Source organism: Cervus elaphus, chromosome 20 (genome assembly GCF_910594005.1).
Source record: "Cervus elaphus chromosome 20, mCerEla1.1, whole genome shotgun sequence".
Classification (NCBI taxonomy): Eukaryota; Metazoa; Chordata; class Mammalia; order Artiodactyla; family Cervidae; genus Cervus; species Cervus elaphus.
In genome coordinates this window covers 74,391,929-74,417,249 of record NC_057834.1, presented here as the reverse complement: position 1 = coordinate 74,417,249, position 25,321 = coordinate 74,391,929, and the positions used below count along the sequence as shown (strand labels likewise).

Here is a 25,321-nt window from a genome sequence, read left to right as displayed (position 1 = left end):
ATTCATTGCATGACATATTCTATAACCATTAAAAAGCATGAATTTGTTCTATATCTACTAACTAGAAGGAGGTCCACACTAAATGAGAAAGGAAAGTTTCAGTGTATGTATATATATCTTTATTTCACTTCCTCTAATGGCCACCTTTTACTTTGGCAATTTAAGGAAAGTTTAGTGCACAACGGCTCCTGTGGCTCCTGCATTGCTGGTGGATTCTTTACTGCTGAGTCAGCCAGGAAGCCCGTTTCTAACCGTTCAGATCACTAATTCTTAAAAGGAGAGAAGGCAGGGATGTGGGAGTGCAGTTTGTAAACATATATTCAATGTTATCATTTCATCTCTGATAGTGAAAGAAAGCTAGTCTTTTCATAGTATAAACGTTGTCTGGTCGGGGATATGCCACATAGGACTTGAGTTCTAGAGAGCTGAGAGAAGTAGGTGGGAAAGTAAGCAGATTATTCTCTTTCAACCATGCTAAGGAGGTTGAAATTTGTTCCGAAGGCAAATAGAGGAATTACTTAAAGGCTCCAAGCTGGGAAGTGATATGACTTCAGACAGCTCAAGACTCCTTTGGCTGCGTGGTAGGGAGAGAGGGTTAGAGGGGAACAGGCTAGGGAGTGGGCTTGTGCAGTGATTCAGTTTAAGAGATCATGCGTCTTAGATGCTGGGTAACAGCAGGAGGAGCAGAAATGAGTCAGTGGTTTGGAGAAAGAGGTATTCCAAAGGTAGAATAAGCTTGGATTTATTAATTTGGGGGTGTGGTAGCCAAAAACAGTCTAGAGAGATTCCCAGGTTTCTGGCTTGGGCAGCTGGTAGATGGTGATGGCATATTGATAGAGGATGCTGGAAGCAGCACTGGGATATTTGGAGGGGATGGAAATAGTAGATCCGAAATACATATTATTTCTCTTTCCATGCCTCCAGGAGATTGACAGAAAGCCCCTGGACGGACGCCAGGGCTGACACCCACTTCCAGGTCTCCTGCCACGTTTTTCTGAAAAGAGTGGAAGCTCCACCATGCCCCACTCTGGCCTGTCACCCCTCCCCTCTGCTGTGTGAGCCTTTAGCCTTCCCCTCCCTCCTCCTCATCAACTTGCAGCCTCTTCTGTCCATGGGATTTTCCAGGCAAGAGTACTGGAGTGGGTAGACATTTCTTCCTTCAGGGGATCTTCCTGATCCTGGGATCAAACCCAAATCTCTTGCATCTCCTGCATTGGCAAGTGGGTTCTTTACCACTGAGCCACCTGGGAAGCCCCCACACAGTTGTAGCAGATGATAAATTTAGGAGAAAGGCCATGAACAAGGGTTATATCAGCCCGAGGGGAGGATTTAATGATAACCAAGCAAGACACAGGTTAATAATTGATATATATCTTTTTATTACGCACAGATAAAGGATTTAAAACTGTGGTTATCAAAACTATACATCTAAGCATGTTCACAAAATTGTTGACACATTGAACAGAGAAAAAGAGTACAACAGGGGTGCTCAAACTGGCCACAGGGATTTTCAGGGTACTCTTTTTACCCTCATAGATGAAAAACAGCAACAAAATCAGGCTCATTCAGGAAAAACCAGAAGAGAGAAGTATTGTATTTGGAAACTGATAATAGTCCTTTTTAGAAAAACATCTGTCGGTTTCATGAACAACCCCCAGCTAAAACAAACAGGAAAACAATCACACACACTAGTCACCCAACAAAATGTGCTCTGTTAACACAATCAGCAGTACAACCATCACTCAAACCATGAGGTAGTTACAGTACAAAAAAGCCGGCACGCAGGTGCGCACCCCCACACACACTCACAACCACGCCCACTGCAGAACACACACAGGAAACAGGTTTACAATCTCATTACAGACAAGGAAAAGATCTTCTGTTTTGTTTAGAAAATGCTATAGAAACAGCTTTGACAGAAGGAATTCGACTTTTCAGATACAGAGTAACGGCTGGTACACACCACATAGTAAAAAGCTGCAGGGTACTACGCAGACAATCTTCCTTGGAATTTAGAGCATTTCAACAATAGCTTTAGCATAAAACAAACAAAACAAAACGACCTCTGCAAATGAAGGGTGTAACCTGCAGCAGTAACAAAATAGTTTTCAGATAGAGAAATTTAACTGGAATATAAAAACAGTTTTAAAGAAACTTATAGGATGTGTTATAAAGTAGAGCTTATACTTTGTATTCATTAAAACTGTGAAGTATGAAGCAATTGGAAATGCTATAACAGGAAGCTAGGGAGAAAACACAGTATTTTTTAAATGTTCACTTTTTAGAAACATTTCAGAAATACTTAATGACATTCACTCTCCAATAACACAGGATCAGGTTTCATCAACATGAATTTCTTGATCTGAATAATACTTCTGGATAGTAAGACCCAAATACATAAAAGTTGACTTCTTCTTCTCTTTTAAAATCTCTTGGCCTACATCCATAAATTTGTAAATTAATTTAAAATTATTTATAAAATCATTGGCAATGCAGCATCTCTCTCAAAAATATACATTTGAATATATTACAAAAGGTTTTAAACCCTGTCCATCTAAGAATTGAATCTTTTAATACCTCTTAATAGTTAATTTTCTTTTTAACAGGATGGATAGGGATTTTTAAAAAGCAAAGAACTGATCAAAAGAATTCACAGTAACTGAAATTAAACATTTCATATGGAGTAACTTAAATTTATCTAAAACACTTAAATATATCTTTATACACAGATTTTTGTAGTAAAATATAGCTATAAGTGACTTAAAGACTCTAGTCTTCTTTGAAGACATCTTTAAACTTTCTTATACATAGAATATGCTAAAACAATACATTCTGCTGAAGGTTAGGCAAAGCGCATTATTTTCAAACACAGGTAGCATAATCTAAGTCCTCCATGCTGATACCTTTATGTTAAAAATATAGTTAACCAAAGGCAATTTTTTTTTCTAATACCCTATCCTTATTTGTAGAAATCTGCAAGATTATCAATGTAGATAGCCTGGAAATCTTAACCCTCAATCTGTTTTGGTTAAAATCATCGTGATTGAACGTTTATAACTATCAAATCAATCGGAGCAGGACTCTATAGTGGGGCAACAATGACTGTCAATCTCCTCCTATTTGCCTTGTAGACACTGCCCTCCAGTCTCAGGCAACACCAACATTTCCTCCCTAAGGCTCCATTCACAGAAAATCAGGCACAGCTTCCTTATTTTAAGAGCATTTAAATTTGCTTGTGAGTATTTTAGCCTGTAGAATCTAGCCTGTTCTATTTGTAGAGTTCTGAGTTGTTTGGGAGAATTCTGGTAAAAGAATAATATTTACTGGCAATCAAGTTATCTTCAGTAGTAAGTGATTCGGCATGGACGCTTTCCTCTGGCATTGTTTTTTTATTTTTTAACATAGAGGTATCAGTTGAGCTTATTTTAGCTGCAAAGTGGCATATTATTGATACTCCATTTTAATAAAATTTACCTCAAATTCTTTTCGAGTTTGGTGATATAGTTAAGGCAAGAAAACTAAAGCATCCAAATGAGTGCCTTTTCCCATATCTCATCACTTTCTTGGCAGAATTGGTGACACTGTTCAGATAACCAACAGAAAACCAAAAGAATCTGCCATACATTTGCAACATAATAAGAGCTTGGTGCTTACAAAAGAGTCTTTTAAAAAGGCTGACATGTTTTGCATGGAAACACTAATTCTCCCAACAATGTTTAAGAATAAACAGCTCTGAAGGTGTAGGACATTTTCTAAATGGGAATGAATTTTCTCTTCTTCAACTGAAAAAACAAAAGTGCCAAATGACATATAACATACGTGTACTGGTATATATATCACTGTGCAAATTCCTCCTCAGCTTTACAAGAGAATTTGCCCCTGTTTACACATTAATTTAGTAGAGCACAGTGTCATAAATGGGCAGAAATCTGCAGTCCCAGATTTTGGCCATTTTCAATTTCTATATGCCTATAAAGAAATACAAACTTTGCGTTAAGACATTTTTGCAGTTGGTGTGTGAGTGTGGGGAGGAGGAGGAAGCTGATAAGGAACTCAGCACTGGTTTTGGCCCAGGGCACAAGAAAGGAATGTTGCCTTGATGTGTGTCAGGATGCAGTCTGCGGGGGGAGCACCCATCAAGCTGACCCAGCAGTCCCACAAGTGTGGCAGCAAGGTGAGAAGTGTGCATCCTGAAGGTGCAAATTAGACATGGAGGAACGCACTTAGAAAGTCCTGAAGCATTTTTTTGTTGTTGTTTTACATCTTGGTTCGGTTAGAAAATAATCTTTGGCCACATCTCCTCACTGGCTCTACTATCTGGCTATTCCTTTTACCAGCTCCTTGAATCTGGGTAAAAGGCAGGGCTCCAGATTACGGGTGTTCTTACCTGGACAGAGCAGCATTTTACAAACTGGCGTGTTTCACATTGAAAACCCCCCAGCCTGTGAGGGGCTGGTGGAGAAGGCCACCACCTTAGCTTTCTCACATGAATCTAGTGTGTTACAGAAGTCCAGGGGGCCCGATTATGTCAGCCCTGGGTGGGGGGTGAACACAACAGGTGATGGTTACACTGAAATCCACTCTCTTTACAAGGGAACGGCAGCTGAGCCTTCTGGGCCTGGAGTCGGGCCGCGGCGCGGGCCCCCGGCCTGCCCCGGTGGCGGCGGGCAGGCTAGGCCGTGCTGCTGGAACAGGGCGTGCTCTGCGTGCTGCCGATGCTGTGGGCCGCACTGCTGTTCTCGGACGCCGGCGGGGACGTGGGCACCGGCTGCCTTCCTGCGGTCTCCCCTGCAGTCAGGGCAGAAAGGGACAGACGCATGTTACATGTGTGCACTTCTGAAAAGACCATTTCATCTGGGGCTCTTCTCAACCACGGGCAGAAGCAGCTAGATCAGAAGGCCTCCCATCCCGATGCTGTTTCTGCTTGTTGCCATTTTGTTTTGTTTTTAAAGCCCCTTGCACAGGGAAAAGAGAATGTTTTCAAGGTGACTGACAGACAGTTAATCAGGGCAAAGACCCCCTAGTAGTTGAGGATGGATGCCCAGGATTTCAGTGCCTACAACCTGTCATCTGTACTGTGTGATCCAACTGACCAGCACCTGTATTCAGAGAACATCTCCTCTCATAAAGGTATCAGAGGGTTTGGAGAATGAGACCTTTAAATTGTAATGAGATCACCTTGGCAATTTGGAGGCCTTTTTCTGAATACACCTGGTCAAAATAGGGGTGGTGATGCCGAGATTTCGCCCTAGCTGTAGCAGAGAGTGCTATGTGATGAGCCCAGGACCCACACCTGAGAAATGGAGGTGGGAGGACCCGGTGCTCAGAAAAACCTTTAGAAGAAGGGGTTTAGCTGTCGCACAAGGGACTGCGGTTGTCAGGAACACCCCCTCCACCCTGAGGTTTGCAGCCTGAGTATCTCCTCACACATAAAGTACCCTACTTTTCATCACACACCCCACTGCATTTTAGCTAAGCCCATTCCTTGCGCCAAGTGCGCGGGACTGTGGGGAGGGAGGAGGCCTTGGGTCACACACATGGTTTGCATTTAGCACAGCAAACAGCTCTAGAGCTATCTTTTCTTCAACAAAACTGGCCTCAGAGCAGCCCTCAAAAAAATGGCTCTAGGTAGGGAAAAGCAATCAAGGCTCTCCGATGACAAACACAGCATTTTCTTTGAAAAGTCAAAGCATAAACTTCATAAACTTCTGGTCAGTGGTCTCCCCGCTCCAATGTGGGAAGCCCCAGAGGGCCAGGTCTGTTTATGAGTGAGCCTCCTCTTTCCTGTCGGCCTGAAATACACAGCTCTCTGCCAGAGATAAGCAACCCTCTGGCCTCTTCGTTAAAACAAAACACACCAGCAAAGGCTCTGCCCTCCAAGCGCAGGAACTCGGCCCGTCACTCCTCAAACACCTCTGCCAAAACAGCAGTTCCACAAAACAGACAAGCGGCTCGTGTGGTACAGCTTTCCCTGTCACCCATTTAGGAACCAGCCAGGGAACAACACACATTCAGGCTTCAACCTCAGGGTCTTCACATGCTTGTTGCAATATGTGGCCCAGGCTGTACTTTCTCTGATTATCTATTCTTCTGGGATTGGAGGGATGGAGAGGGAATTTTGGGTCAATATTTCTCAGAGGCAGAGAAACACTGTATTTTCATTCTTCTTTTTTGGGGGCAATCTATATTTTGGACCCTTTCCAGCGCTGCCCTCTGCCCTTCATATGTGCATTTAATTAAAGGCAGGGACGTTTGCCTCAATGACCGTGAGTTTCTGCCAGAAATCCACTTTCCCCAGAGTGGGAACTTTCTTTCTAAAAGGAAATTAAATCTGTTAGCTATTCTGAATTCTTATGTCTATCAAAAAAAAAAAAAAAAGCCCCAAACCTCTGGAGACTGGAACAACTCGTGATCAACTTGAAAAATTCAGCCCCCTGCCAACCCACATGTAGATCCACACCCATTCTCATTGTTATCAATTAGCAGGACTAATGTGACTGTTGTGAAGGACATGTAAAAAATACCTCTTCCCAATTTAAATAAGGGATACATCAGAAAAGCAGGAGGTAAGTCAACACACCACCCTCCCCACTTTGGCTCACCTGGGCTTCTGGCCTGATAGCGGCTAAATCAGCAAGAAGGCCTTGGCTTGTCCTACTGACAGTGAACAAGTCTGTCTCATCCCGAATGCGACATGTGCATGATTAGTCATATTCAGGAAGAGTGCCAGTACTACGCCCTGCCCAGGAAGTCTGAATATTTGCTTTCCGATGTCTATTTGCCAAATATAATTTGTTGCCATGTCAGTTTATTTTAATCATTACCCATTAAAAAGGTCTTTCAACTTCCAGAGTTTTGGAAACTCTTGTGCTGCTGATACAAAACACTGTCCAAAATGAAACCCCAAGCAAAACAAAACAAAGAAGTCCCCTATACTCAAGATTGCAGGATCCATTTCACCAGGGTGGACAAGTCAACTTAACCCAATAATCCTCTGGCTTTGAGCCAACAGTGTGCCAAGGAGAATCTTTGCCTGAGAATCTGATTGGAAATGTTGAAAACATCCTTTTTAGACTATCCCTTCTAGCCCTGGGTCTATTTTCACATGTAAGATGCGAAAGTTCTCATTATAATCAAGTTGTTAAAAAACTTTTACCTTTTGAGAAATCAAGAAAAGTTTTCTCACTGTCAGATGCAAGTGGCACTACAGAAAAATTCACCATGAGAAACAAAAGTTTAATGTGCAGATGTTTCTGCTTAAAAAGCCAACAGAGTCCCTTAGGTTTTCTGAGATGTGTCCTTTGGTTTTCTGCTCTCTAGCACAGTGACCTCTGATGTCTTAGAGCACTGACTTTTTTCAAAATATCCCTTGGGTGACAAATACAACCAGCCTCCTTCTGGAGAAGATGGGCAGTGAGGACCGCAGGGCTACGCAGAGCAGGCCCACTTAGTGAATGCAAGTTCAAGGAAGGCCCTCTGACCATGGATTTCAAACTCAGCCATCAGAAGAAATGTGTTTAGTCTTCATGCTTTGCTCCTAAAATCTCAAACCACGAAGGAAGAGACCCTTGGGAAGGAGAATGAGTAGGGAAAAGACGCATCTGGCACATGTCGTCCTCAGGAAAAGGGTGTGTTACAACAAGGATTCATCCCACTCAGCTCATGTATTAGCCTGCAGCTAAGCCTCGATATTGCCAGAGATGCCCTTAGAAACAGAAAAAAACATATTTTAAGGGACAACCTGTTTCCTTTCTTTAGTTTAGCATGGAGCTGTTCAGATCTGATTTCCTGCCACTTTTTGGCAGTTTACAACTGGATTCTTATCCCTGTTTTTTTAGCATGGCAGGTCCTAGGGAAGAAACTTTAAGATGTGAATAACATGGAGAAGCTCTATGGGGAAATAAGAATAGAAGAATTTTAAAGAAAAGTGAGAGGAATCTCAATTATTTAGCCCAAAGCAGATAGTTTGCAAATACTGGCCACAGAGAATTATTACAGAGAGGAGCAGACAGGTGTTCTTTATCTCCCTGGAGGGCAGAACATGAGGAAATGAGTTTAAATGGCAGTGATAGAGATTTCGGTCACAAGGAAGGGAACTTGCTCATTATGAGGATTGGTTAGTTATAGTGGGAATTTGCGGAATTTCTTTCTTGGGAGATATTTAAGCACTGGATTGAAAACCATGTGCCTGGGGGTGATTCATACTCAACATTACTTGACACTGCAGAGAAAACAAAGATATTTCCCTCTTAGGCCTATGTGTTGGTTGCAATTTTGTACCAATTGTCTCAATCTCTTGATATCCTAATTGCAACTATTTCACAAACTCACTCTAGTAAAGATAGTGAACTAGACCACCTTTAGAGAAGCTTTCTATCACTATTCACCATTTTCAAAAATTGCCCCTCCTCACTTTTCAAGCTAAAAGACTTTCCTTGTGCAGGCAAAACTGCAGGAGGGGTGAATTAGATGTTGTTATAAGCTATGGAGAAAGGGAGAAATGTTCCAAGGAAGGAAGCAAGATCTTTCAAAATATTCTGCTTCCCACTTTCTTTCAATATTACTGCAATGTGACCAGCCTGTTTCACACTTGCACTTTGGTTTTCCATGGGCATCTTATTTGAACTCAACCTGAGCACTTGGGTGAAAAGAGTGGATCCTGCCTTCTTTCCAGTCATACAAGGGTTTCCATCTATTCCACCTGCATCATTCTGATCCCTGTAACTTAGTCTCTTGCCTCCAACTTTAGTCACACTTTAGCTGATCTTCTTGCTGTTTCTGAATTACATTTGGGAACATGGAGAAACTTCAGACTTCTAGAAACATCTGAAGCCTCCAGACACACTCCTGATTAAAAGACATGATTCAGGTGGACCTGGGTATGTGCTTGACTTCTGCTTTAAGAACACACTGTGTATTCAACTAAGGATTGTTCAACAGAAGCCTGTTAAACAGAAGTTTACTCTCTGAAGAGAATGAAACTGTGGTTCTGGGAATGACCAACACCAGCACAATTGAGGTTAGAGAAACACAATGACAGAGGAGAACAAAATTAATGCCTACATGTTGAATGTTATGACCCCCAGAATGTTGACAGCCTGATCTATAACCTCCAAGAAGGAAATAGGAAAACCTGTTTCACAGAAAATATGATGAACTCAAGAGGAAAGATACAAAGATGTGATATCAGGAGTTCCTCAATAAAAGGCCCAGCTAGATCACCCTAAGTGAAGTTCAAAATCAATATGTTTCCACCCACAAGCTCAGAACTTCCCTATTTTAAAATAATTCTATATTAATATTCTCAGAGAGATAAGATATTGTACCCATAAGATAAGAGTAGGACATGTTTCTTTAATTCATGGGAAAAACTTCTTGGAATTAACAAACTTGAAGGCAATATTAAAAATGCAATAAGAAACTGAAAGATAAAAATGAAGACATCTCCTAGAAAAGAAAGGAAAAATATGGAAAACAGAAAAGGAGAATTACAGCACAATTCAAGAAGTTCAACTTTCAAATAAGAAGATTTCTAGAATGAGAGAATAGAAAAAACATGGGCAAGAAAAAATAAATAATTCTAAAAAATCTCAACAATAAAGGACATAGTTTCCAGACTGAAAGGCCTCAATTAATGCCCAGCATAATGAATGAAAATACTCCTACATCAAGCAGTATCATTGTTAAGTTTCTTCCAGAGAGAAAAAGAAAGAAACAGATTAGGAATCTGAATGACTGAATTTCCCAAAAGCAATCTTCAGATCTAAAAGTCAGTGAGGTACGCTTTCAAAATTCTGAAGAAAAAACACTTGAAGTCTAAAATTCTATACCATGGCAAACTATCTATTAATGTTTATATAAAATGAGGCTATTTTCAGACATACAAATGATATTTTCATACATGTGAAAAACATTTCTGTCTTATGTTCCCTTTAAATGAAGAGGAGGACGACACAGGATCCATGACACAGGACATCTACAACTCAAAAGTATTGAGGAAAATGAGTCAGCAGAATGCCTGATGTTTGAACGTGTATGTGTAAAAGGAGACTGAGACAACTGGAAGAGTCAACAGATGAATTCATGGTGATGGTTTAGTTGCTAAGTTGTATACCAGTATACTTCTATTTAGAGGATGATTTCGGCCTTTAAGCTATGTACATATTGTGATAAAGCTAAAAAGTTTACTGAAAAATATAAATAAATGCTTTTGCTCCTCTCCTTAAAAAAACAACCCAGATATAATATTGCACACAACTTTTGGGACCTTCATGAGTCAGTTTAGGGACTCTGAGCTTGTTAGGTTCCCAGGAGCATGAAGATTCTGTGACTCCATTCCAGTACCATTTCTACGCTCACTGCCCCTCCTCTCTGCACTATCTTAGTGGAGAATGTAAGTTTTAGGAGATCTCCACAGTTCAAACCTAAGGCTTGGTTCTGCGCTCTGTGCTGCAGATAGAGTGGAAAGCACAAAGGGAAATATCTACACTGAGGACTATTTTAGCTACAGAGGCAGATGTTGCCTGAACCCCCAAATATACCATATAAGGTCTGAGTTCCACAGTTTAGATTATTGCGGAAACTGAATGGACTGAGTCAGTGTCTGTATAGACACCTCTTTCCATTGGCCACAGCATTATGATCTTTTCATCTAAACTTGCTGCAGCTGATCCAGCTAAGAAACGGAGGGGGTTCTCAACAGGAAGCTACCACTTGGTCCTGCAGTAAGTCTTTTTCTTTCTTGCACAATGCTGGTATTCCTTAGGACTGGTCTTTAAAGTGAACCAGAAGCTACAGCTTTTAATAAAGTCATTTCAAGCTGTGATGCTAACAGGTTTAGAATCCAAATGACTAGAGTTTAGAGTCCAAGTGTCTATAAAGCCTTTCAGCTTCCAAATGAGCCTAATTTATTTTGCTGGAAACCATCACAAGAAGGGCTTTGGGTTTCTGTTTTTAAATCTACTTATAAATTTATTTCTATATTAAGAAAACCTAAAAACTCCTTAAGTCTCTGTTTTCGGGGAGAAGGGAACAGTAACAACACATCTCAGAATTTAACGAGCAGCAATGCATGTCATAAAGCCAGGTTTTGCTCTTTCCCAGGTTTGTCAGTGTATCTGTGGATGAGAGTCTGGGATTATCAGAGGGAATTCAGTGGGGTTTGTTCCCACAGTGACACCATTTGGTTGCCCTTTTTTGCCTCGAGCTGGCTTCGTGGCCCTCCTGGCCTGAGATCAGATTTCAGAGTTTGGGAGTGTAGCTCTAGTAGCAAGGCCAGTCATGATCAGCAGGTGTGTGGTAAGCATCTGTGGGTGACTACCTTGTAGAAATCTTCAGGGCTACAGAGTCTTCTTGGAGTACTTTCAAGTTCATTCCTAATAAATACAGCATAAGCTGCCAAGAACTCTAGAACTTTACAGCCATGTAGGAGATTGGGGAAAGTTGCAAAGAACTGTGAGTCTGAGATTTGGATGTGTTAGTACTCCTGTAACAGAATTATTCACTCAAAGATGCTCCTCTGCTAAACATTGTCCCTTCCAGTGCTTGTGTAAGCTGTTCATGAAGAACAACATTCCTAAATGGATTCACAGATGTCCATATATCCTTGGTCTAACACTTAACAGACTTATTTCCTTTTGCTCACATGAAACAGTCGACCCTTGGAAAACGTGGGGCTTAATCTGCATATGACTGATAGTCCATCTTCTGCATACAAAGTTCTTCTGCATCCGCAGATTCCACCAACCATGGACCATGACAGTAGTATTTACTCTTTAAAAATAATTGCATATAACCCATACTGTTTAAGAGTAACTGGCTTCACTCAAAGGTTGTTGATTAGGAACAATAATATAAGGACTTAAAGCCCTACTGTTAAACTCCTAAAATTTGCTTTGGACTGTGTGACTTTCCTGTGCTTGGCACCATAGGGTTCATTCTGCTCCTTCTGCCATAATTTAAAATAACTCAGAGAATGCAGTATTTGAAGGAAGGATTCTGATGAGGATTAAGATATGACTTCTCAAAACACCCTTCCATACTTCCCTTTCCTTGAAAGCAGTCATTGCTTCAGCTTGGCCAGTTAGACAGCCCAAGGTAAGGCCAAAGATCGTGGCATGCACTGGTTCAATGGAAAATAAATGAAACTCTAAACAGAAAGTCTGTGCCTGCCACTATCTGACTGATCAACTCGGCACCTTATCCAGGTTCACAGTGTAAATAAGCATATAAAAACAGACATTCCTAAAAATATAAAAACACAATACCAGCTAGCTTGCTAGACATGTCTCAAAATGCATGTCTTTCCTTCCCATATTTACAAGGAACCTAAGAAAGATGTTATGAAACAGCAATCTATTTGTTCCTTCCTCTTGCACTACAGATACCCCAAGCCTGGCTTGCATTCTGTCTTGGGGTCAGAACAAGTTTTCTTTCTGTTCAGGCCAGAATGTTTCTACCTTGGGACTAGGGGGTAAGGGGCAGGAAGAAAAGCACATGATAATTTGTAGGGGTGGAAGAACATAACTTGAAAACAAACTGCTTTGTTTTACTACTTCTATTTACAATTCATGAAAAAATACTTTAAAATTTTAAATAACTTTCAAGAGAAGAGAAGAGAATTCAGTGTTTATCAAAGAAGAGATGGTATGGGTTTAAAAAGGTTGAGAAATGCTGGTTTAAGCCATTGATTAGGGCCTCTGGTGGACAGCGCTCAGCATCTTAGCAGATGTGGTAATAAAATCTTGGCTTCCCTGCTTACTTCCTGTCCATTTATATGTCTATTCTGAAGTTCTCAGCTTTGGGTGAATGGTTTATGTTTCCAGTTTGTCTACATTAACTTTCTTTAATTAAGTCCTAACCACAAAATAGTTTTATTAGAAGCTAAACTTCAGCAACATCTCAAATACAATTAACATAGTTTAAACATTCCTTTTCTAAAACTGCTTAAAACAAATTACAGTTTTGCAAAACCCAGTTCATGCCAAATACGTAAATGTGAAAATGGTGGGAATGAACTTTTCTCTCTCTTTCGTTCATTATTTCGTCCATTCATCCATGCAGAGAAACACCAAATGTCCACAGTGTGCCAGGCACACCGGATGTGTACCAGCTGACAGGCAACAGTCACACTAACCTGTGTGAGAATAGATGTACCACAAGGCCCCGGTCAGCAGCGCTCCAATCACAAATGCTGCGAATGCGATGCCCATCACGGTGAGGGTGTCCAGACCATGGAAAATCTCTATAATGATAAGAAACCAATGCATACTTTGAGTGAGTCAGCAACACATGCTGCAATTTTATATTTGTTTCACAAGTATCATCAGAAAGGCTGAGAACCAACTAACAAACTCTGAGGATAAAAAGTGGGTTCCAACAAAATACACTATATTTGTAACTTGCAAATATTTTCGCAAGAGAAAAATGAAATTCTCAGATTTCCAAGATACTTTCAGTTTGCAACTTACTTTGAGCATCAAACTTACTAAAAAGTCAGATTTGTCAACTCTGTAAAACTTTAGGCCTGTGGTTCATTGCCTCAGTCTGAGGACATACTATTTGAACAGTAAAGGGGCTTGAAAGTCAAAGTTCAAGATGCTTGGGAAAATAAGGGAAACATCCATTATCAAAATCTGGCTTCTTATTCATTGAACATTGAGACCCTACGCAAAATACACTGAGACACTACACAAAAATCACAAGCCAAATACTTTACAAACATACTTCCATGAACATTTAAAACATGAAAGATAACAGGAAGGAAAGTGGTGAGAAGGAGAAAACACAGAAAAAGAATAAACTGTTTCTGTAGAACATAACTTTCACTGACCTCACATTTAAACCCTCCATTGCAATAATTACCTATTGTGTCATTTAACACAACCTACTTTTTAACACTTTTCCAACCATGACCTTTCTATGAGGGGAATGGAAGTACTCCTCAGTGGGGAGTGATGTCAATTTTATGGTCAGCAAAACATATAAATAGAACCAATTTGGCAAAGATTTTTACATTTGAAATTAATTCCAAGCCACAGAAATAGAACATTTCCTTTCATTTAAGAGAATTACCTTCTTTGAATCACTTATAAAAAGTAAAGATCAGTTTCTAAGAGAGAGAGGTTTTCAGTGGAATAAAATTTCTAAAGTTTTTCTCTCTGTTTTTAAAAAAATGAAGTGCAGGATCTCTCCGTTACTTCAATACCGTTTCTGTGTTCCTCTCCAGTCAGAAGTGACTCCAGCTGATCTCTTTGTAAATTCAATCACTTTGCCTTTCAACTCACTTCAGTGTAAGATACAGGTGTAGATAAATGTGACCCCGGAGCAGCCCCAGCACTCAAAAGGGCTCAGGAAAAGTGTGACATTGTGGAGAAGATTCTGAAGGATCCAAATTCCCAAGTTCTGGTTCCTATTCCTCTAGCCATGTGCCCCATAGTGTTCACTTAACTTCTAAAAAATGGGACAGCACTATCTATCTTCTGAAGGCAGGGGGTAAACAAAAGGAGTTTGCAAAGGGGCTGGGGATCCCCTAGGAGGAATAAGAACTGGGAAGGACATTATGAAGGTTAGGACAAACCAAGCCATCAACCTAATTTAATTTCGTCTGTAGGACAGATATTAAAATATGACTTGTTTTTTCATGCCTACAGATGAAAAGTAGGGTGTGATTAAAAGTTTTGAGTGAAAACACTCTAAAGTTCTAAAGACGGAGGTGTCATTTATGAGAATCACACTAGGGGAGTACAGGATAATGTGTCCATCTATGTCTCTTTCTGGGTTCATAATACTGTTCTGTGATATTGTTAAAATAAATACTCTTAATAGAATGGTTTATAAAGTATTTAGCATAAAGAAACTCTCCAGGCTAATTCTTATGTATACGTGATGGAACTAGCCATGGAGACTAAATCTGGAATGTCTTAAGGAGGAAAAAAAGTAAAGCTTCTCCCCACAGGCAACATTATCTAGATGAGTTCTGGGTGCACAGCCAGAAAGCCCAGGCTCTAGTCCTGCTTCAGTGCCAATTATAACCGTGGGGAAGTCACAGAAACACTTCTGGGTCAGAGTTTTCTTCTGTATAAGCAATGAAATTGCCCCAGATGATTTTCAACATTATCATTTTGTAGCAGTTGGTCTCTCTCTCTCTGTCTTCCAAGTGTTCTCAACACCCCTTGGACTAGTGATTGCTTTAATGGTATAGCATCTAGTTCCTTCAGCGCTGCTTCTCTGAGCAGAAAGATACAGCTGATGATACAAAAAGCAAACCACTCCCATAGCTACATGTTAAGTCTTTCAGATCACAACACTCAAGGCAGGTAAATGATGAACTTCTCCAAAACTAAGAAGCTACTACATTCCTTTAAGGTGATACATACCAATGGGTCAACAAATTCATATTTAAAAATGGCAACGGTAGAGAGGAAAAAAGAAAGGGAATGCAGGAAGGGAAAAAGAAAATACGAGAAAAAAAGGGTGAGGGAGAATGAGAGCAGAAGTCTCCTTATCAAAACTCAGCGTCTGGCAAATGTTCCATAACCAACTCATTCTTACAAAAGCCCAGGAGGCTTTATTTCAAAACAGTTGCATAAAGACTTACGTGGAGAAATTGGAATCGGTTCCTTGATACTTGGACCTGTTTCTGAAACAAAAACATAAATCACGATGCATTCTACAGAGAAACCAAGTTCTAAGCAAGAGGTTATCAAAATCTCAGTAGAGGCTGACATTCTATTTGTGAATACCTATTTTGTGAAAAGTCTGTCAATTATTCTATTTAGATATCAAGACTATAACATGGATTACTCAGAAATTTTAAGCACTGTACTTTGTTAATGATCAATTGTATACTGTCTCTAACCTGAAGAAAAACTGAAAGCAAACACCTAAACTTAAGGAATTTGAGTCTGATAATTCATGCATGTGTGTGTGTGCACGCATGCACGCATACATGTGTATATACCTTTCTCTTTATTTACAAAAGGATGCAGTATCTTTAAGTATCATGTTTCTCCAGTGTATTTAATATTATTCCACTTTCAAAAAGTCTTTTAACATATACACATATTATAAAAAGCATCTTTATTCCTCCTCCTAACATCATCATCCTATAGTTCAGCTCCTCTTCATGCATCCGCATTATTACAAAGCTTCTCTAACTGGTCTCCTGGTCTCCACTACTGCACCCAACCCAAATGTTTCCTCCCCCATACATGCCCCCAGAATGACTTTTGCAGAGTCCAGGGCTGATTATGTTATTGCCCTGATTAAACCACTCAATGGTTTCCCTTCATTTACAGGAAAAAAGTCCAAACTCTCGAGCATGGAACGGAGTGATCTGCCTTCCTCTGCCCACCTCTCTCCAGCCTCCTTTCCTAATGGTTCCTCACCCATGCTGGGCTCCTTGAAGTTAAGTTCCCCCACTTCTCCAGGCGGTTCCATTGTCATCACAAGTTGCAAGCCATTCCCTCAAGTACCCTGCCCGAACGACCTGCTCTGCTGGCATTTTCAGGGAAGGCCTTCGTTCTCTGACTCTCTCACAGCCCCATACCCAGCCCAGCAGGGCAGATCTCTCCCACTTTTGCTCATCCTCTCCCTCTTTTGTTATAAAGGTGCCACATCACATCTAAATTCTCTTAATTTTTTCCACCTCCAGGGTAGAGCCTGGATCTTATTCATCTGCAGACCCTCACGGCTCAGCCAGGAATAGAAGAGTCTTTACCAGAGAGCTTAGTGAAGGACAGTTAGAATGTTGCTGTGCTTTTTGATGCATCAGGCTTCCCTGATGGCTCAGAGGGTAAAGAATCTGCCTGCAATGCAGGAGACTTGTTTTTGATTCCTGGGTCGGGAAGATCCTCTGGAGAAGGGAACGGCAACCCACTCCAGTATTCTTGCCTGGAGAATTCCATGGACAGAGGGGCCTGGAGGGCTGCAGTCCATGGAGTTGCAAAGAGTTGGACATGACTGAAGCGACTTAGCACGTACCCACTTTTTTCTAAATGGATGCAATAGAGGAATTTTGGAATAAGACTGTATGAAAATGCTTATACACTTTGACATTTCTATACAATGCCTTCGTGTTCAGAGAGTGCTATAGAGCCTGATCTCATTTGAGGTTTCAACCAGTCCCATAAGGGAGGCAGAAACAGAATTTTTATCACTATCTTACAAAAAAGCGGCCTGAGACTCTTTATCATGTGACCAGCCCAAGGTCACAGCTGGAAAGCATCAGGGTAGGGGCTGACCCAGGATTCCACATTCTGCCTAGCAGGCTAAATGACTGGTCAGCGGGGCTCTGTCCTTAGCTAGAGAAGCACTGATTAAGCAGCTGCTTGTGAATAGCTATGTGCTCTTCTCAATAGTCAGAGTATCATTGGCCACAGGGCAGCATATCACAGTCCACCATTTATTTTTGTACAAGTGAACTAAAGATGAATTTTATATTTGTAAGTCATTGGAAAAAAATCAAAATATTTCATGACATGTGAAAATTATACACAATACAAACCTATTAGTAAAGTTTTATTTGAACATAACGAGGCTCATTCATTTATATACTGTCCATGGCCACTCTTAGGCTGCAACAGCAGTTAAGTAGTTGAGGCAGGGACTCCATAAGCCACAAACTGGACATATTCACCATCTGGCCCTTTATAGAAAAAGTGTGTTAAGTCCTGGCACACAGACTCTACCCCTGTTCGCGAGAGTTTAAAAGTAAGGTGTTTAGTGCCTCTTCTCATCTCCATTTTTATTCAATAAAAAAGGAACACACACCTTGTTCTGGAATCCAAAGTAAAGCAAAAAAAAAAAAAAATTGTGAAAAATTGACCAAAACAAGCAGCATTTGAGTTGATGTTTATAAAATAGAGAAGCTCGACAGGATTGTTAAATTCTCAGGATTAACCATCTCAGCTGGTTGAGAACATTGGTGAAGCATGGGGTATCACGGTCTAGCTCCATGGGGAGGAATGCTATGTGATGAAACAAAGCCACTACAATTGAAGGGCACCCCCTGGAGCTCTGCAGCATAGTGCCCCTGGGATGAGGACATATGAGAAAGTTATACTTAAATAAAATTACTAAGAAAACTAAAATAATTCTGTGTTGTTAAGAAAATGTATCTCAGTGTGCAGAACACATACCAACTACACAAGGCACATAAGAGGCTGTCTCCTGAGAGGTTGGCCCCACCAGCCTTATTGGCAGCAATGAAGCAACAACAATGATGCCTTAACATTTGTACATTGTATAGGGTTTTACAGTCGACAAAAAAGCCTTCACTTATATTTTCTCATTTTAAATTCCCAAGGGTCCTATGAAGTAGGGGCATCTAACCACAAAATTCTCCCATTTGTAAAAAGTAGTGGTTTGATATGCTGAACTAAGTCCAAAGGCATTTAAAGGTCTCTATAGGGTTCATCATGCGAGAAATATACACACTTCTGGGAAGAGTTCCATCCAATCAACCACCCATGGTTAAACTCTGTCACTCAGAATCCCCAAAAGGTTTCAAATAATGATTCTCCCCTAAGGAGACCTCGTATGTGAGAATGTAGGTTTTACAGTAAAGCCTGTGGGATAGATGACACTATTTGAAAATTCTTAATGGATTTACATTATTACCTAATCCTCAAATTATTACCCCACCCCAAATAGGGGCCTTCTCACACAGCTAAGCACAAACAGTTGTTGCTCGTTTCCGAGGGCTGAAGTTCCTCCATGCTTTCTGTGCATAAACAATAACAAGCACAGGCTGCAGAACCGAGGTTCAAGGATTTTATCCTCTTACTTTTGTGTTCCAAAATTCCCAATAAAGCCTGAGTATAACTAAAATAGTTTGATCTCCACTGGAACCCTATAATTGAGTTGGCATGCTGAAAGGAAAAGAGTGGACACAACAATATTTACTTTTGGTTTAAGGGTACGATTGCAAGAAAGGAATCCTAGCCATTGCTGTAAAGAGAAATTTTAACAATAAAGATTTCTGCACAGAAAGAACAAACTATAATCAACATTATGAATTAAATCTTCTCATATACTCTGAGCAAACTCTGGTCTGCCTCTAGAACCAAAACTTCCCTCCTCAGATTGTTTAGTCATGGTTTTCATAAAAAAGATATTTCTCGGGTTATGCATGAGTAACTGACCACAACTTCTGTCCTCCCACTTTCAATTCAGTTCTCCTAAACATGGCAGGACTGGGCAGGCCCATAGGGAAATGAGGTGTCTAACTGGTACCCACATCTATCAGTATCTGGCACATAGAGAAGGATGGGGAGATAAAGAACTTGTGCAGACCACTAAGATACAGTTTTTACTAACTTTACCACACTGTAAATCAAGCCCTTCTCTGGCTTCTTTCAATATTTATGGCATTCACTGTAATTGCCTTCTCACTTATCTGTATCCTTCTACTAGATCAGCGGTTCTCACCCGGGAGTGATTTTTGCCCACTAGGCTCTCCAGGGGACATCTGGAAACATCCAGACACATTTTGGGTTGTCACAACTGGTGGTGGAAGGGTTTGTTAAGGACATCCAGTAGGCAGAGGCCAGGGGTGCTGCTTAACATTCCACAATTCAAAAGTCAACACCCCACAGCAAAGAGTTATCCAGCCCAAAACATCAGTAGTGCATTAGATTGTATCTTCACACTTGTTCTAAGCTATAATGAAAGTAGGGAAAGCGTTAGTCGCTCAGTCGTGTCTGGCTCTTTTTGACCCCTCGCCTGCCAGGATTCTCTGTCCATGAAATTCTCCAGGCAAGAATACTGGAACGGGTAGCCATTCCTTTCTCCATGCATTAGATTGTAAAGGCATCAAACATAGGAAAATTTGTATACTATATGCCAAGCATATAGTGAGTGAGTGAGTGAGTGAAGTCGCTCAGTCATGTCCGACTCTTTGCGGCCCCTTGGACTGTAGTCTACCAGGCTCCTCCCTCCATGGGATTCTCCAGGCAAGAATACTAGAGTGGGTTGCCATTTCCATCTCCAGGGGATCTTCCGGACTCAGGGATCGAACCCGGGTCTCCTGCATTACAGGCAGACGCTTTAACCTCTAAGCCACCAGGGAAGCCCAAGCATATAGTAGATCCTCAGTAAACATTTTTGGAATAAATAACCATAAATATGTGGCTCAGCTGGTAAAGAATCCACCTGCAATGTGCGAGACCTAGGTTCGATCCCTGGGTTGGGAAGATCCCCTGGAGAAGGGAAAGGCTACCCACTCCAGTATTATGGCCTGGAGAATTCCATGGACAGTATAGTCCATGAGATTGCAAAGAGTCAGACACAACTGAGCGACTTTCACAAAAAATCATATATATTTTATTACTGCATACAAGCCCTAGCAACTTAACCTCCATGCTGCTTTCAGAGTACTCTTCCTAGATGATCTGATGCTCGGTTCTCTACTCAACATCTTTTGATGGATCTCAGACTTTAGAGGTGCATAATGGAATATTTGTGAATCAAATGAAATGTCTGGGTTTCCTTCTAAACAATCCAGAGACAGGAAGTAATAAAACAAAATTGGCTATGAATTGGTAATTGTGGAAACCAGATGAATGATTTGTATGAGTTCATTCTACTATTTCTTGTTTTTGTTTAGATTTGAAATTTTTGAAACTAGAAGGTTTTTAAAATGTGAAGCACACTGAATAAAATTAAAAAAAAAAAAAAAAGAACCTATGATACCTCTCCCTTACTGAATAGAGACTGAATGTCTTGATCTGCTAACTAAGCATTTCTACCATCTTTCTCCTCAGCTTCCCCTCATCTTTACCTCTGCCTGAGGACAAAACCTGGCTGGGGCTTTAAAGTATTTTTGTTCTGGAAAAATCAAATGTGTTCCAAAAAGCAACGCCTCTCTTGGATTAATTTCCAACTGACATTCACAACTTGCCCTTTCACTCCCCTCTAATCCCCCCAGAAAGCCTAGTTTGGCTGAGACGTTAAGAGGAAGGAAAGGAAATTAACATTTACTGAGTGCCCATGATATGCCAGGTGCTGTCCTGAGCATACTTTAATCTTTAAAAAGTTACGTGGTGGAAATATGGAGAAAATTCAGTATTTTAGACACTTAACTTGCTAAGAATTATAGACTGTACATAAAGCATGGCAAATTTGGAGATGTTCTTTTGTGCCCATTTCCTCCCCATATATATGAATATATATATATGCCCTAAACTTCAGAAAAATGATTACTTTTCCCTTTCACCATTAAAAAAAAAATCATCGCTGACGTGGTGTAATCACTTTTATTATATAAGCCCAAGTGTTCTCAAATGCTGTAAAAAGCAGTCACAGCATCCAAAGCAAACAGCACTAACATGCCTATATTTCAAGATATTTCAGAAAATATGGTAGGATGGCACCACCTCAACTATTTTAATTGTTTTGCCATAAACCATAATATGCATAAACTATTCACGTTTCCTGGGCTTTTCTTTGAGTTACAATTCAAAGTCACAGAACCTGTCCTAAACTTTAAGACTCTTAAATAGTTTACGTATTTCCTAATATCTTAACCCTTTGGTGGAACAGACTTTTTTCCCTAAAACTCTTCATCTTCTTTTCATTTCATAATTATTAGAGCATTTGGGTGCTAACCTGCATACCAACATGATATGACATGAACTGGGGAAGAGGCCAGGAAGAGGCATATGAAAGGACAGATGACTGTGTTGCTTGCAGATTTTGTTAAAAACTAGAATCAACCTAAAGGAAATCAGTCCTGATATTCATTAGAAGCACTGATGCTGAAGCTGAAACTTCAATATTTGTGAATCAATTTGGCCACCTGATGCGAAGAACTGCCTCATTGGAAAAGACCCTGATGTTGGGAATGATTAAAGGCCGGAGGAGAAGGGGATGACAGAGGATGAGACGGTTGGATGGCATCACCAACTCAATGGACATGAGTTTGAGTAAGCTCCAGGAGTTGGTGATGGACAGGCAGACCTGGCGTGCTATAGTCCATGGGGTTGCAAAGAGTCGGACACAACTGAGTGACTGAACTGAACTGAGAATCAACCTCCACCTAGGATAAGGCATAAAGATTTAAGAGCACAGGCTCAAAGTTCCTTGATTTGAATCCCAGACCCACCATTTATTCATGTGGTGTGACCTTGGCCAAGTTACTTACCCTTACTCTGTAATAGACTTGCCTCACAGAGGAGCCACGTGGATTAAATACTATTACCCACAAAAAACATTTAGCATGAAGCCTTGTACTAAGTAAATGCTCAATAAATGTCAGATCAACATTGTCATCATCTCCATCTTCATCATTACCACTAGCATCATCAGTATTGAAAATTTAAGCAAAAGAATTCTAATCCCAGAGTTGGTTCCCAAGGAACTGAGAGATCAAAGGTGGCAAAGATGTGCTGTGAAACTTAGGAAAGTCCCATTAATAACACTGCCTCCCCTGCCCCCCCAAAAAAAACAGTGGCCCAGAGGAAGGACTCAGAATTACTTATTTAGTTTTGATGGCCTATTCTGCTTGCCCAGTGAAGAAAGAAACATCACCTGAAATGTGCCCTTGCTACTGGCAGTGGTTGCCACAGAGTAGCTCTCTGGCTGACTGTGAAGTAGACAACCTCTATCTGCTGCCCCAGAAAACCCCAGTGTTGGGAAATAAGGTGGACCAAATGGCCAGGGAGAGCTGGAACTTTGGCCAGGTCTCCAAAGAGTATCCATGTAGTAAAAGGACAGTAAACTGTCCCACTAGGAAATTTTTACCCCCAAAGTTATTCCCAACAAGAGATCTGCCCACTTCCAGAGATACTGTGTGTGCTAAGTTGCTTTAGTTGTGTCCAACTCTGTGCAACCCCACGGGCTGTAGCCCACCAGGTTCCTTTGTCCATGGGATTCTCCAGGCAAGAATACTGGAGTGGTTTGCTATGCCCTCATCCAGGTGATCTTCCTGACCCAGGGATCGAACCTATGTCTCCTGTCTTGGCAGGCGGGTTCTTTACCACTAGCACCACCTGGGAAGCCCACGGATACGGGGGTATTTGTTATCTTAATACAGTAACGCATAAGACTGTCTAGCAGGAAGAACACTCAAGATCCTGTTATTTTTCAAAGAAACCAATACTATCAGGTAGATAGTCACATTTCTCTTATAAATGATTATTCCAATTCCCTGAGATGTAGAAGGAGAGCACAGACTCCAATGGCCTGCACTGAGGAGAAATGCTTCTAGAGTCAAAGGAAAATAAACATAAAAGATGAGAGGAGTCTCTCAAAAAGGCTAAAAACTGCCAGGAAACCTACCCCATTCAGTGGAAAGTTAGAAAGAGCATTTGCATACAGCCCCTGGGAAGCCAGCCTACAGCCTAACCTTCTCAATTTGTTTAACAAACCTAAGCAATAAACTTTCTTCACCGCATGCTTCTCCACTAAAACCTAGTCTCAATTAGCAAATCTCATGAAATCGCTTTGATATTTGGTAAAACTTTCCTCTTGGACTTTTATGTAAAGAAAACTCTGAACTTTCAGGATAATTATACACCAAGTTTAAATAAAGGTAATTACCTAATTTACAAGAGGAATTACTTAAAAAAATACCACCAGACTTAAAGAATGAATGAATGAATTACTGGAAGTTATACTGCTGCAGTATTAATGCCTAATTATTGTCTGGCACAAGAAAAAGCAAGCTGCTGCCTTCAATTACCGGCAGAACTACCTCTCCCAAAATAGGTAAGAGTAACAGATGCAGAGTGTGGGGCGGCTGTTGCTGCTGCTACACCACCTTCACGTACAAAACAGAGCCAGCTGCTGCCTGACTGTGGTACACTCTGCAACACAATTAATTTATTCTTATTTCTTTTCCCTTGGACCCAATAGACAAGGAACTACTTGGGCAATCCATTTATGGAAAGACTGCAGCTATTATAACTGTTTCAAATGGCTAAAAATCAATGAATAAAGTTAAACAAACAACACCAAAAACACTGATGAGGAACCAATAAACATCTAACGCGTACATCTCCCACCAACTTGAGGACGGCTGGCAAATGAATGAAAAATTGTTTTGCCTCTTCAAACAGTACAGCTGAGTGTTATGGCTGAGAAGGCCTCTGGGAGTCATCTGGTCCAACCCCCTCTTTGTCCAGATAAAGAAAATGAAACCCAAGGACCTGACAGGAGAGCTCCAGAGTCCCACAGCCAGCTAGCAGGGAAAGCCTAGAGCTGTGCATAAAATTCTAAAAACGAAACGATAAAAACACATTTGAACAGTGGTTTTCAATGTCTTTCTGCCGTGATACCTAAGACAGATGGTGTTCACATACATGGTACCCTCCCCAAAGGCACCTGCGATCCCTGACAAAGCACTCTAATAGCTTGTAGGCAGCACAGCCTTTACCAGGAGGTCAAAGAAAGATGGGCTGTGGACTGCGTGCAATTCCAGAAGGACCTCTAACCCTCTCCAACATGCTCGAGGAAGTATATCTGCCTGCAGGGCGAGTGACATCTTGACAGACAACCGAGACTTTGATCTAATATTTAAAGAGGAAGTAACTGGCAAAGGTATCATTAATGCACAGCAGCAGGAGAACCAACTAAACAAAAGACTCTGTGGGCAAAGAATTCTTAAAGCTACTAAATGGTCATTAATTTATCTTTCAAATAAAACTGGGCTTTGATTTACAGTATTGCAGCTTCTTTACGAGTAGCACACAGGCCACTGTTCTCTGACCGAGCCTCCCCAGGACGCACCTTTAAATGGTACTTCGTGGTGGATAACAGCGAGGGGCCTGGTGAACGTCTTCTTATTCTGCATCATGGCCCAGATCATTGAGGCATCCAGCGAGGTGCAGGCTTCATCGGGAAGCACACACTGCAGAGAGGAGAACAGAGTCAGGGGGTCACTCAAAAGGGCCAGCATGGTCGTCCTGTGGCCCCTTATCAGACAGCTCACAGCTGTTTACCCCAGAAATGGTTTTGAAACCATTGAAGCAGCTCACAGCTGTTTACCCCAGAAATGGTTTTGAAACCACCAGGATGGTTTTCAAAGAACCACCAATAATCTGAGAGCTATGAGAGCAGGCTCAGCGTATTCTCAGCTGCACTTGAAGATCCAAACATTGCTGGATGGATTCCCACAAAACAACTGGAGGTTTTAGTGTTATTTAGTCTGAAAAATAAAATAACTATATGACGAACATTGGCCCTTCACCAAGCTGGCTTACACATAAATGGTTCATGTTTGTGATTTGTGATGGTAGGAAATTTCATGTATTGCATTATGAGGGTGACAGATTTTACATTTGTTGTCCAAAAAGATAATCATGTTGTCGAGTGCATTTGA

General features: G+C 40.9%; 1 protein-coding gene across 2 annotated transcripts in view; it reads right to left on the bottom strand.

Moving 5' to 3' along the window:
* Positions 1–1,355: 1,355 nt before the first annotated feature.
* Positions 1,356–25,321, bottom strand: part of TGFBR3 (transforming growth factor beta receptor 3) — a 192,337-nt gene continuing 168,371 nt past the window's right edge. Inside the window, exons 14-17 of one of the 2 annotated variants that reach the window (XM_043875720.1) lie at positions 24,730–24,850; positions 15,599–15,634; positions 13,136–13,243; positions 1,356–4,788 (exon numbers count right to left, since the gene is read on the bottom strand). In XM_043875720.1, coding sequence (XP_043731655.1) covers positions 4,673–4,788; positions 13,136–13,243; positions 15,599–15,634; positions 24,730–24,850 — 381 coding nt within the window. In that variant the 3' untranslated portion in view covers positions 1,356–4,672. Of the gene's footprint in view, positions 4,789–13,135; positions 13,244–15,598; positions 15,641–24,729; positions 24,851–25,321 lie in introns of both variants that reach the window. The other variant, XM_043875719.1, reaches the window with a different exon arrangement.